Source organism: Anolis sagrei, chromosome 4 (assembly GCF_037176765.1).
Source record: "Anolis sagrei isolate rAnoSag1 chromosome 4, rAnoSag1.mat, whole genome shotgun sequence".
Classification (NCBI taxonomy): domain Eukaryota; kingdom Metazoa; phylum Chordata; class Lepidosauria; order Squamata; family Dactyloidae; genus Anolis; species Anolis sagrei.
Window position 1 is genome coordinate 126504322 of NC_090024.1, and position 13910 is coordinate 126518231.

Consider the following 13910-nt stretch of genomic DNA (forward strand, 5'->3'; position numbering starts at 1 on the left):
TTTACACTATCATAATTACTCCTGTCATCATGTGTTACACTATGTTTTAGAAAGCACACTTATGCTTCTCTGGGTGACAGTGCACGATTTTAAGAAATTTGATTTGCAGAATAGAAGCCAGCCACAGTCCAAAAGATATGATTACGTCCCAAGAGAGGGAAGGCCTATTTTTCCAAGGAAAAGTTCACCAACATGATTTGGCAAAGCAATTAGAAACACCAGGTGTGTCAGATTATATCCACTTCAACCGCAAGCCAGTTACCAACACCAGAGGAAAAGGCTGACCCCCAACATGAGGGGTGAGTACCTGCTGCCCTTCATGTGGCCTCGATAGCCATTTCGTGCCATTCTTGTCACCGGACCAAGAGAATGGTATAATCTGGTCCTGTTGGATTCCATTGTAAATTGTATGCATTACAAATTTTGAATTCATAGCCATCATAACTTGTAAGAACACTGTAATACACTTCCTTTTTTCCATACTGTAGCTACCTCTCTTTCTGTGGGCAACAGCATATTTCATTAAGAAAATCTTTTTCTTATTTGGACACATGTTCCTATTGTGAGAAGACACAGCACAGGAATATTTTTCTTGGCGCCCCAGTGACTGGCTCAAGAAGAGGGGGAAAATTAGTTTAATCTGAAAGCGAACATTTCATTGCTAAATCTACTGTGTTAGGCTGCTGCTACTTTTTCCAAAAAACAATATAAGGAATAGAAGCTCCTGTATTTTAAGTACTCTTTCAAGGAAACAATGTTTACACTGGATAAATTTTTGAAGCAATAATAGCTATGATTTTATGATCATATAATGTTTAAAACACTGTTTCTTTGATTGAAGGATGTATTATTTTTCATACATAGCAAAATGAGATGGTCTGAAAATTATATCTTTTCAGTTTTCAATTTTTTTAAATGTTTGCAAAGAAAAGCACAATTTACAATGAGGTGCTGCTGAACATAAACCAAATACAGGCAGTCCCCAAGTTAAAAACATCTGATTTACAAATGACTCATAGTTAAGAATTGGGGCGAGACAACTGGAAGTGAGCAATCTACCCCTAGGAAAGAAAATTCACTTCTGGAAGAGTTATCAGAGGAAAAGAGTTTCCACTGAAGCTTTCTCAGTCATCCTTGTTTCCACAACAAATAAGCCAAATTTTTCAAAATCCAATTATCACAGGGACAGAAAGTGAGAGAAAATCTTCTGAACAGGGGCACAGGCAGCAAAACAAACACCACAGGGTGTGAATGTGAAATTCACTAGAGATTGTTGAGTAAGGTCATTTAAGAATACAAGAAAGTAGAGTGCATCTAATTGAAAATTTGCCCTGGCTCTATAGTCTACAAGATGGACAAGTAAGTGCACAATTCTTTAGTCTGATAAACCATATCATGTCTTCTTTTGAGATTAAGTGCCCCTGCAGCTGGATATTGTAATGTTGCATAAATATGGGTGGCTGTAGCCATGTAGTCCTATGCTGAAGAAGTTACTGACTTCATAGACTATACCCATAAGCAGCCATGGCCAAGTTCTTTGACCAACATCTTAAGATAGTACCACATTGACTCTGTCTCTAAGAGTATCCATTCTACTGACTCCCATGTGGGAGTCCAGTGTTGCCACTTGCTGGCTCCGACTTTGATGTCTTGGATTGACATTGAAATCTAGGTGTTGAAGAAAAGATATGGCTTAACATCTGCCTCTCTGGAAGTATGACACCAAAGGTCAATGGTCCAAGTATGGGTAAATCTGTATCCCTTGAAACCTGAGGAAGAAGATCCATTGCTATAAATCTGGCAAATACCAAAGGAGCCATAAAGAGCCCAAAAGGAAGCACCTTGTACTAAGAAAATGCTACAATGATGTACACAACTTTTTTTTGCTCCAACTTAGTTTTATAGAGATAATCTAGAGCAGAGGTTCCCAAATGTATTTGGCCTATCACCCCCTTTTCAGAAAAAAAACCTGCCCTAAATCCAACCCTAACCCTGGAAATCTATCTTTTTAAAGCAAACAAACAAAAAGATGTAGGTGATAAATTTATATTCTTTGATCTATCTATCTATCTATCTATCTATCTATCTATCTATCTATCTACCTACATCTTATTACATGGTAAAGAACAATATTGTTGCAGGAAAGACACTGCGAAGCTTGAAAATATAAAATTACTGATTAAGATCAACCACTGTAACATTATTATATACATGAAATTAAGATAATGAAGGGTAGTATTAAAATAAAAATTATGCGAGGAAAGAAAAAAACATTGATTTGGGAGGCCAAAAAAAAAGGTGCACCTATTATATGATGGTGACTATTATGCAGTGAAATATGCTATTTGAGCCTTGTCAGTCTTGGCATTAAATAAGCCTTCCCCTTTGGACTTCTGGACAATCCAAATATGAGAAATGAGGAGGGGAAAAGAATAATGTAACAATCTTTTTTTCTTCATACTTCCTAATCCACGTTATTTGCTGAATATTAAGTAAGTATGCAGAAAATGACAACGAAAATCAATAGCTTGAAAGCAACCAATGAATGACTGGGAAGAAGTCTCGATCTACACCTCAACAGTAGATCAACTCATTCAAAGGAATCATGAGAGTCTCATAGTAGCCTACTGGCTTCTTACATTACCTGCTCTCTGATGTGCTAACCATCTGCAAAAGTGGCACTCATATCTGGCTGAGATCAGGCTACAAATTCCCTTCACTTACAAACTGCTATTGTGGTATCAAAAGTGGTTTCCAGTTTAAAGACCTTCTTGGCCTTAGATGTTCCAAATGTTAGAATCCTGACCTTGAAGCATCAGCTTCACTGTCTTTCTTAAACCGAGGCCTGAGCTACGTTGGCAACAAAATAAAATTTAAAAACCTGGTTGTAGAAGAGGAAAAGCACATCTATGGAAATACAAAGAAGACTCAACATTGTTTTGTATTGGCAAAATCTCTCAGGGTAGATAATGTTCTTGGGGATGGGCCTGAAGCTCAGGCTATGAAAGAACGGGAGCTGCATTTCTTTATCACTGATTAGTGCAATAAGCCGATGATAGCTAGCATTCATATATGAGATAACTGAGACAAAGCAACAGATGTCATACAACTGAAATATGATGCCTTGAAGAAACTCCAATACATTATTTTGCTTGTTCTTTGGTCTTCCGGGTGTTTTGGACTTCAACTCCCAGAAATTTTAGCCATGTTACCAGCTTTTAGGAAAAGCTGGAGCTAAAGTCTAAAACACCTGGAAGACCAAAGGTTGGGAACCATTGGACTCTAATAGGCAGGTGACTTTTTTAAAAAGCAGGAAATGAACAACTACTGGTTATTCTCTTTACATTCAAGTGCAAAATAGTTAGAACAGTTTCACTTTTTTCCTAGCATATTTTCCCTGTGCTAGTGAAGAGCGACATGCCAACTTCCCTTTCAAAAAGCAATGACTCTGGGATGCATATGTCCATTGATTTTTTGCATGTTTTGTACATTTACTCCCTACATGGACATATAAAGCTATCATATGTGAAACAGCCCTCAAATATGAACAAAATGAAACTAGAGTGGAGCTTATCTTACCTTTCAAATGCTGGCCACGAAGTCTCTTCACTAAGCTCAGAGCCATCACTGCTACCTAAAAAATAGCAATTTGAATTAAAGAACTTTCTCATTCTATGACTTTTTGTCAATTATGATAGCTGTTGTTGTGGTGGTGTACCTTCAAGGTGTTTCCAAATTACAGCGACCCCAAGGCAAACCTGAGTTTTCTTGTCCAGATTTATTCAGAAGTCTTTGCCAAGATTCATTAAGTGGCTGTGACTTGCTCAATAGTAGGTTTCCATGGCTGAGCGGGGATTTGAACCCTAGTTTCAAGAGTCATAGTCTAATGCTCAAACCACTACACCAGCTTCACTCTCAATTATGACAGAATGTTTCTCCAAATCCACACTTGAGCACATTTCCTTTTACAAAACTGCAAATTAGAATTTATCCAAAGTTAAATGGCACAAAACCTCAAGATATAATCAAATTAAGTCCAAGGATCCAAACATTGAAAAAAAGAAACACAACGGTTTTGCAGTTGACTCAGTATCATATGACTAATATCGCACTGCTACAATTACTACTCTTTAAGGAATCATAGAAGCACAGAACTGGAGGAGACACAAGGCACATCTAATCAACCCCCGCCCCACCCCGACAGCTATGGCATGCTTGAGAGGTGGCCACCCAACCTGTTTTAAAAGACTTCCATCCATTCCAAGATGGCTATAATTAAATCTCTCAGTCTTTCTAAGACGTTTCTCATAAGCCGAAGTGACTTGCAGTTTCTCAAGTCGCTCCTGACATGATAAAAAAAAGAAGATCTTGAACTATGGTGCTCAGAACCGGACAGTCTTCCAGGTGGCATGTGACCATAGCTTGATTCTATTATTTCCCTGGAAATGAGCATTAGTTTTATGTTAATACAGCCTAGAACTACATTGACTATTTGGGTGACTGAATCACACTTTTTAGCTTGTTATCTAATCTTTTTTTTTTTTTTTTTAGCATTCTGCATTGGACTTTTCTGCCTATATAGAGTATAGGCAAAAATTCATCTTGTTAGTTTTAGTTCAGCTCTCCAATCTATTAAGGTCATTTTGAACCTTGGTTCTATCCTCTGGGGCATTGGCTGCCCCTTTTAATTCAGAGTCATCTGCAAATTTAATAAACATGCTTCTATAGACATTCTGTCAGACTCACACACCACCACCCATTTCCTTCAGGAGCAAACTGCCTACTACCACATGCCTCTTCTTTCTCTAGCAGCTAGCAGACTTTCCATCCATACAACCCTTCAAGACCACCTCCGTGTTCTCTGATGACTGAGACTGTTGTCCCTGTGCCACATCATTTCTGATTGAAGGGAGAGCTTGGAATCAGTTATGTAGCCCCATATGGTTTCAGACAGTTCTGCTCCTCTGTGTCACTTTCTTCCAAACAAGATATTATTCTGGTTTTTTTCAACAATCGCAGACAAGACACCTGTTTTCCTCTTCCTATTTCTCAAGCTCTTTTCCAACTTAAGAGAATTTAGAAAACTATAATGTTGGTCCCTGGACAGATTAACTCTCAGCTTGAAATCAGCAACAGACAGAAAACATGATCTCAGAGGACTAATGTATCTTATCGTATTCAAGAGGAGAAAAATGAATTCTCATAAATCTGGTGCTTCCTCCAAATGAATCATTTTTAAATAGTGGCCCACTGTCAATTTTACACAGGCTCTGGAATTTAAATGTTAGAGGAATGTCTCTACAATGTTTAAAAGATTAAAATGTAGGAATGAATTAACAAAAAATTAAGCTTTGAAACCTTGGATGTGAAGTAATGTATAGACCAGGATTTTTCTGAAATCCAGTAACAGCTATAAGCTAACTCGGTACATTATGGAGGGGAAATGATAGTGGGATACTTAGCAGTGATGACAAGCAAAAGGAGAAAAAAAAATAGTCACTATCCCCACTGGAAGAGAGAGTTTTCAGTTTATGAGCACTCTACAATGACAAGCTTCTAGGTAGGTCCTAAAGTCTAGGAAGTCTTGTTTTGCATATCCAAGCCATCTTCCTAATATGCTTCCGACTGATCATACTGGCTTCAAAGAGAACACTGGTACACACATATATAATGTCTTACAGAAGAATTCAACCATTCCCCATTGACCTTTCCCCATACATAAAATAAAACATCTGTAAACTGTTATGCCACTATACTACTACTTTTAATAACAACATTATGTTCAAGACTATTTTTGATTAACAATCAGCTTCTGAATTTGCCTACAAATGCAAGATTGTGTCATGCTTGATACTGTGAAGTGTTAACAATCCAGATCTGAAAGGCATTCTTACCACTTAATGTACAAGAAAGGTTTTATACCAATTCTTGTTAGTTACTCAGAACCATATACTGGACATTAGACTGCTGGTGTGTATGGCAAGAATATTGGTATTTTAAAATCTATGTAATAATCCTCAAATTTTCAAATTACTTAATTTCTTCAGAAATCAACATTTTAAAAGGTTTGTTTGTTGATGAAATGATTAAGATAGTGCTCTGTTAGATCTTTAGCATTTCCTACTGGAATATAGTATGACCTATTGGGGATTATGACTTGTTAGGATTATAACTTATTGGATAGCAGAGTTTCGGAAGTGTTCCTTTAGTTTATTGGGTAATGGATGATCACTGGGCATATAATTATCTTGCTTCTATTCAATGCTCTCAGCAGACAAAAAGTAAAAGTTTGATTTACTCACAACTTCATATATTTAATATATGGGCACATTTCTTGTCAGGTAATGTTTCTGTTTGTATCTTTAACTTATAGACTTTATCAATCTCTTCAAAACTATATTGCTCTGTACAGTTCTCTTTCATAACCGTCTACTTCCTAGGGACTCAAGCCTCAACAGTTTTCTAATTTCCTACGCTGACTTCTGTACACAAACTGACTCATTCCTCAACTGTCATCCTTTTAAACTGTATTCTAAACAGTGGGAGGGTCTGCAGCCCCTCCCACTGCCTCAAGTACATAGAGCTAAGAATACTGCAAAACAAAGAAGATATACACTTCAGGAAATAAATGACAAAACATTACATAGTGGAGGCTTGAGAAGGTTGCGATCTCCAACATTTCCATTACAGATGAAGGGTGCTATGAATATGGCTTAATAATTTGTGTACCTATTTATGCTTTTCGTTATTTAATTTTAAAATCTTGCAATCAAGTCAAGACAGATACGATTATATTATCTAAGACTTTATAAAGCTTAAAACAACACAATATTCCAGAAATATAACATACGCTGAATATTTTTGATATCTTGAAGCACTTTGTAATATTTGCCAAAATCTCTACATTTCTTATTTTAGTTCTAGAGTCTGAAAAAAATAACCCAAAGATATGAACATATTAATATATACTAAGAGGGAGTAACGTTGTTTTCTGCTGCCCTGGAGACTAGAATTCAAATTACAGGAAAGGAAATTCCACCTGAACATTAGGAAAAACTTCCTGACCATAAGACCTGTTCAAAAGTGGAACTCTCTACCTGGAGTATAGCGGAGTATAGCTGGAGTATTCAGTCTTTGGAGGTTTTTACACAGAGGCTAGGTGGCCACCTGTCTGGGATACTTTGATTATGCTTTTCCTGCATGGCAGGGGGTTGGACTAGATGGCCAATGCGGTCTCTTTCAACTCTATGATCCTACAACAGTTATGAATTTTATTATGATGCAGTTTTATGATCCATGACATGTTATAGAGCAACAAACAAAAGATAGGTTACTAAGCTCTTTCCTATCTAAAGTTTTATAAAATGAGAAGAAAATGTTAAGAAGATGGAGAGAAGAGTAACAGATGGAAAATATGGTTTCATGACAGCTGTATTTGTTCAAGCTTTATTTCAGCATAGGGTGGGAACTAGAGCTTTAAGCAAAAGGCATTGGCAAAATAGTGAAACAGAGAAGGTTTTGATTGGAAGGAAGGCATCAGCAGCAGCAATATCCTGCCTTTCTCCCAGCATGGGACTCAGGGTGACTTAAAACATATATATATAAAACATAAGGGAGTAAAAATTGTATTATTTAAGAGAGCGGGCAACCTTTGGAGAACTGAAAGTGAATAAAATAGATACATGGAAGTCATATGTATATTGGATTATGGCAGAGAAATATGTACGGCAGAATGTGCTCTCTCTCTTTCTTGAGAGAGAGAAATGTGGTACTAGATACAGGAATGCAAATGAAGTAAATGTGGTCTGAACAACAAGAGGAGTAAATTATTTTGAAATCTATTCCAGACCTATACGGGACAATGAAGTCCCTTTCCCTAAATCTTTTGAAAATATTTAATTCAGTACAAGTCAGCAGAAAGAGAACCTTCATTTTTGCATGCAATTTCTATGATGTATTTTAAAGGAAAGCTTTGCATGTAAAATCAGAGGCAAATAAAATCTGACACAACATTAATGTAGGCTGTGAACTGGAGGCATCCTGCTGAAGCCAAAAAGGTTTAAACATGGTTAATGATGGAATGAAAGACTGTCTAACTTAATATACTATTCTCCCTGCCCACAAGAGAGGAACCTTTTGCACTGATCAGTATTCTCTGGAAGAAAGGGAGCATGTACCATATACACTCATGTTTAAGTTGATTTCATGTAAAAGTCGAGGGCAGCGTTTGGGGCCCAAATTATGGATTTTTATATGATCAATGAATAACTTGAGGGTCATCCTGTGATTAGGACATCCAGCTGCCAGTGGCTGCCCCCTGCTATTTCCTCACCCAGACATTCAAAAGTTTCATGGTGAAGAGAGTAGAGTGGGAGGGTTTTTTTAGTTTCTTCCAGGAGTTCATGATTTTCACTATTCTATTCAGAGCTAACTCTTTTTTTTTTTTGTTGAAAGAGTTAATGTACAATACTCAAATCAACCCAAGGATAAGTCAGCTCAGTTTTTAAAGGAGGTTTTCAAACTAAAATTGCTAGACTTATACATGACTATATAAGGGATATACTGTACATCACTATCACTATGATTTTAAATTTACATATCCTTGTGGGTTTCCCTTTTTAATAAGAGAACTGTAAAGATTGACACAAAAAACCAGAAATACAGATTTTTAGATATATATCTAGAAACTTTTTTCCCTGGTTCAGTAAACTTGAAATCTCACCTATTGAAATCCCACTAGAAAGAGTAGAGCTTTCAGCCTGCCCCCGTGATGGGGCGTGTGGTTCCATGACACTGTCATCCAGTAAGTGTCTTGGTCCTGCATTTGGGAATGTTGCACTTTTAAATTCCACTGTGTTCATTTTATGAATAAAGCTAGAAAAAAGAACAAAGATGCAAAGACTAATCACATTATTTTATGGCATCAAAATATAATAATAATGCACCACTTTCTAGCACCTAGTTATTATATCTCCACAACCGGTTTGGAAAAGATTGTTGACGGGTGGATTCACACTGTTCATTTTGAACTTGGGAACAAGAACTTAGCTTTAACTGACTGCATACATGTGTGCTATCCCTTCAGCAGTGAGTATCTTACATACATAAATGGATCAAATTTTCCCACAACTAACAGTATCTGCAGACGCTAGTTGGTACATGTATCAATATCAACATTCAAGGTTGAATGTATATTTTACATGAATTAATTTTAGCACATTTAAGATTCAGGAACAAGCTCAAAAATAATGAGTTGGTTTCCTCTGTCCTCATAAAATATGCCCATCTTTTCTTTACAAGTTTTTGTGTGATTATTTATGTAAACCTAAATCAAAACTTCATTTGGATTATACTAATTAATGAGACATTAAAGATACCAAATAGTAGCAACCTTAAGAGATTGGAACCCACAAGAACAAATGAAATCATGACAAATACTTGACAGACACTGCTTTCATAGCCTTGAAGGGATAGCAAGAACATAAGACTTATTGAACCTCTATAGTCTTCCACATATGGGTGGTGGTGAGAGTTATATTTAGTTTAGTGAGAAAGACTAGTGGAGGTCAGCTACAGAGAAATCATTTTCTATGCAATTTCAGTTTAGAAGATTCAAGCTATCTCATGTTTTATCAAAGTAGTAAGATTTTCCTCTGACACATATTGACATTAGTTTATTTGGTACAAAAATGCTTTATCTAATTTTTAAAATTACAACTGTGCCAGGAAACACTTAAGCAACCTTATATTAATTCATTACTAAATTCAAATGGAAGGAAAATATAAAAAAGGTTACTACTGTGAGGTCTCGTGAAATGAAAATACAAGGTCTGAATGCTAATGCGCTGTGTCCAAAATAAATGAAAGACTGACTCGTATCCTAAACTGTGACATTTTCTATGCCCATGTGGCATGAGGTTCCGAGGTGATGGAGGAGTAGGTGGTAATAAGGCTCCTTCAGCTGCAGCATTTTTTCGTATACTTTGAGGAGAAACTCCAACTTCTGGTCCTGCAAAGGAAAAAGGAAAACACAGGTTCTAGCTGAGCACAACACATATGTATGACATTTATGACAACTTCGACTGGACTCATTCCTACTAGTCCCAGCTGACTAAAACAATAAGAAGTAAAGCTGAGCGTAACTGATATAGTGATGGCACCTAATCTCAAAACCTCTAATAACTTCCCCTGGCGGCTTCAACTAGATATGAAACAGCAAAAGACAGAGGATGAAACTGTGCTCTACCCAGTTTATTAGCCGCCATGCTGAACAAAAACCTTCAATTCCTCTCTCTGAAACTGATCCTGTAGACTGTAATGCAGGAATCCTAATCCCATTTGCCAGAGCTTTTCCAGTTACGATACCACAATCAATGTGTCAAAAACAAGTGAGACATCTAGGAAGATCAATTCTTATTTTTCTGGGTCTGATAGCAAGAAGCCCCTTACCATGTAGAAAAACTCTATTAGGCAGCATGTTGAGGTCTTGATATTGGAGGCAAAGGATTATTGTTGCTATATAATATGCAGACTGAAAGTTTTATTGTTGCTTGGTGAATTTAACTGATCTATTATTACTAAGTCTAGACCTAATGTAGCCTTCACAGATATCTACAGAATTAATTATATCAAAATAAAGGGACTTGGGAAGATTAAAAATGAATGTAAGATGACTTCTGTAAATCACATTTGCCTCCTTAACTCTAAATGTGACAACAGATGTGATTCTAGTTCCTTTTTTACAACATAGCAGAACTCTAGAATATTCATTGCTCTCAAAGGGCATCCAAATACTCCAAAATGACAAGAACTTCCATCGCAAAATAGTCAAAAACATAAGCAGTACCTGAACTATATTATTGTCAGTGCATTATTTTTAGTGACTGCAAAATGTTTTACTTTGTATTACATTAGTTGAGATTCTGCATCATTAAGCTTAGCTACAATGACATAGTTCCACTATCACTGCTACATGTTTAAATTTCCATCTTTATTCTTATCAAGAAAACAGTCAACTGGAAATCTTCCAAATCTAGTCCATTTTTTCTCTAGGCAAATACAGCTGAATCAACACAATCATGTTGGCAATGTTAAATTCTTATTTTATTTTATCTGATTTATTGGATTTATACCCTAACATTTCTCCCAAAATGGGGTGCATTCAGTTAAAAAAAGATAAATACAGGTATGAATGCCACAGAACATTCACATATAAGTTGTGGGTTGTGTTTTAGTTGCGAGGGGTTGCAATATTGTAAAAGCCCCACCATATATATACATATTTTTTTAAAGGAAGAAAAAAGAAAGAAAGAAAGAAAGAAAAGACAAAGAAACATTAAGACTAACTGGCATTTCTGCATGAGACTTCATGGATATAAACCCACTTCTTCGAATTCAGTACAGAGTGATAATAAACCATATCTATGCAGTTGTGAGAGTAGGATGGAATATCATAAGATCCAGAAAGTTGTAAACTATGTCCCTTGTCCTAAATTTTCAAAGATCTGTTTAATGTGATACAAGTCTTCAGATTTTTACAGTGGTTAGTTAGTAGAGGCTGAGCATCATTCCTTATTCAGAATTTCAAAACACAAAACAGCCCAAAATTGCCCACATGGGTGGCTGAAATACTGACTTCTGTATTCTGGTGGTTCAAAGTACACAAACTTTGTTTCATGCACAAAATTATTACAAACTAGCCATCCTCTGCCATACGTTGCTGTGGCCCAGTCTGTGTATATCTGTTTTTTGTTTACTGTAATGTTATTTTGTTATTGTATTCATATGTTTTTTCCATGTAATTTTGATGATGTTGCTTGTTGTTTATGTTTTGGTTTTATTTTAATGTAATATTTTGTTTGGGCTTGGCCCCATGTAAGCCGCTCCGAGTCCCCATCAGGGAGATGGTGGCAGGGTATAAATAATAATAATAATAATAATAATAATTATTATTATTATTATTTTGTGTATGTATATATGTGTGTATATATTTGTGTATATGTATATCTCTGTGTTTGTGTGTATATATATGTGGTTTTGCGCATGCGTTGTAATGTATTTTGTTTTTTTGGCTTTTACAGTCTCTTCCGCTGTGTTTTCCATTGTTTTTATGAGTGATGGTCACTTGTTGGACTGATAGCTGTATTGTGTCCAAATTTGGTGTCAATTCATCCAGTGGTTTTTGAGTTATGTTGATTCCACAAACGAACATTACGTTTTTATTTATATAGATATATGCGAACCATATATGAATGTTGTGTTTAGACTTGGGTCCCATCCCTACGATATCTCATACATCTATTCCACCCCCACCCCCCCAAATAAGTCAAAATAAAACAAACATCCAAAATGAAATCCAACCTGTATTCTTGTATAAAAACTACCATGCACTTACAAAAAATCAGTTTCCCTGTTCAAGGAAAGTACAAAGGAGGACTAGAAAACGCTAACTTGAATTATTTTCACCAATTCCAGTCCCTTACCAAGGATATGAAGAAAGACAATGGCTCCACAACACACTACATATATTTTAACACAAGAGTCCCCACTCCTGCATATATAACAAAAGGAATCTTCCCAGAGTTTTGGAATTTTCCTGAAACATTGCAATCCTCCTTCTTAAGTTTAAACAGCCTTCAAAACTATCTATAAATGTTCTGTTAAGGTGTTAAAAAGCGTTTAAATGTTCAAACATCATTATTCCTTAAAAGCATTTACCTACTAAGTCCTCACGAGATACAGCAGAACGGGGTGTAGTGGTCCCAGGTTCTATCTTTAGTGAAAGCCTGCATTTAGAAGAAAAAACAATCAAACAACAAGCTTGCTAAGGTTAAGGTAAATAGAAAATGTATTTTTGAGAAAGCTTTAGTATAAATTTATTATTCATTTTGGACTTTGAACAGAAGTACAACTGTATATCAAATGACTTTTGCCCTTAAATACTCAAACTGAGTTAACAATATTTCCAAATGTTCACTGATAATATCTGTAACAAAAGTATCAGGTTGTGATGTAGAAGTCAGGTCCAGTTTTTGAAAAATGAAACTTTGATCAGAGCTCTACTAAAAATCTCTCCACTTCATATTAAATTAGCAATACGTGGATTAGAAACCAAATGAATTTTATTCATGTTTTCTGTAAATGTGAGCAAAATGACATTGCCGAAGAGGATATTTTTGTCTCTTAGCTCTTGTACTCTGGACCTAAAAATTTGTGCCTGAACTCAAATTTCACCTTAGTAGCAGAACTGTAGCAGACCAGATATGATTTTTTTTACTTTGAAAAAGAAATCTTACTAGTTGCACATGAAGTTCTGAATTAGTATATTTACAGATTTCACAGTGCTTCTGTGACACTTTGAGAATTGGGAATGCACCACTTTAACTGCCATGGCTCAATGCTATGGAATCACAGGAATCATAGTTTTACAAAATCTTTTGTCTTCTCTGCCAAAGAGGGCTTCATAGCAATAAGCCATGGAAACTACAGTGGTGTCACACTGCATTAATCCTACAGTATAAATGCATCCTATGTTGATTTTAAAGGGAGAACATGCAATGGCAGCTATCATATCATTCTCAGAAGCAATAGCTGTATACTGCAGTAACTCCCAGTTACAGCCTAATAAGAGACAGTTCTCATGTGTAAAGTCAACGTGGCACAGTGGTTTGAGTGTTGGACTAGGTCTCACATAGATCAGAAGATAAATACTGGCTCAGAAATGCACTGAATGACCCTGGGAAAGCCACACCTTCTCAGCTTTAGATGAAGGCAATGGAAATTGCCAAGAAAGTTATAACAGAGTCACCATATGTCTCGTGAAGGTATATAACAATAACAGCAACACAACAACTAGTCAGTACTGGTGAGTATTACAATGAAAGCAGCCATTACAGAGGAACAACAGTTAA

General features: G+C 36.2%; 1 protein-coding gene across 2 annotated transcripts in view; it reads right to left on the reverse strand.

The window, feature by feature from the left end:
• The window catches only part of RALGPS2 (Ral GEF with PH domain and SH3 binding motif 2), a 132143-nt gene that overhangs the window by 26662 nt on the left and 91571 nt on the right, over nt 1-13910 (reverse strand). Inside the window, exons 11-15 of one of the 2 annotated variants that reach the window (XM_067467648.1) lie at nt 12718-12785; nt 9874-10009; nt 8723-8874; nt 3580-3634; nt 308-385 (exon numbers count right to left, since the gene is read on the reverse strand). In XM_067467648.1, coding sequence (XP_067323749.1) covers nt 308-385; nt 3580-3634; nt 8723-8874; nt 9874-10009; nt 12718-12785 — 489 coding nt within the window. The remainder of the gene's footprint in view (nt 1-307; nt 386-3579; nt 3635-8722; nt 8875-9873; nt 10010-12717; nt 12786-13910) is intronic. The other variant, XM_067467649.1, reaches the window with a different exon arrangement.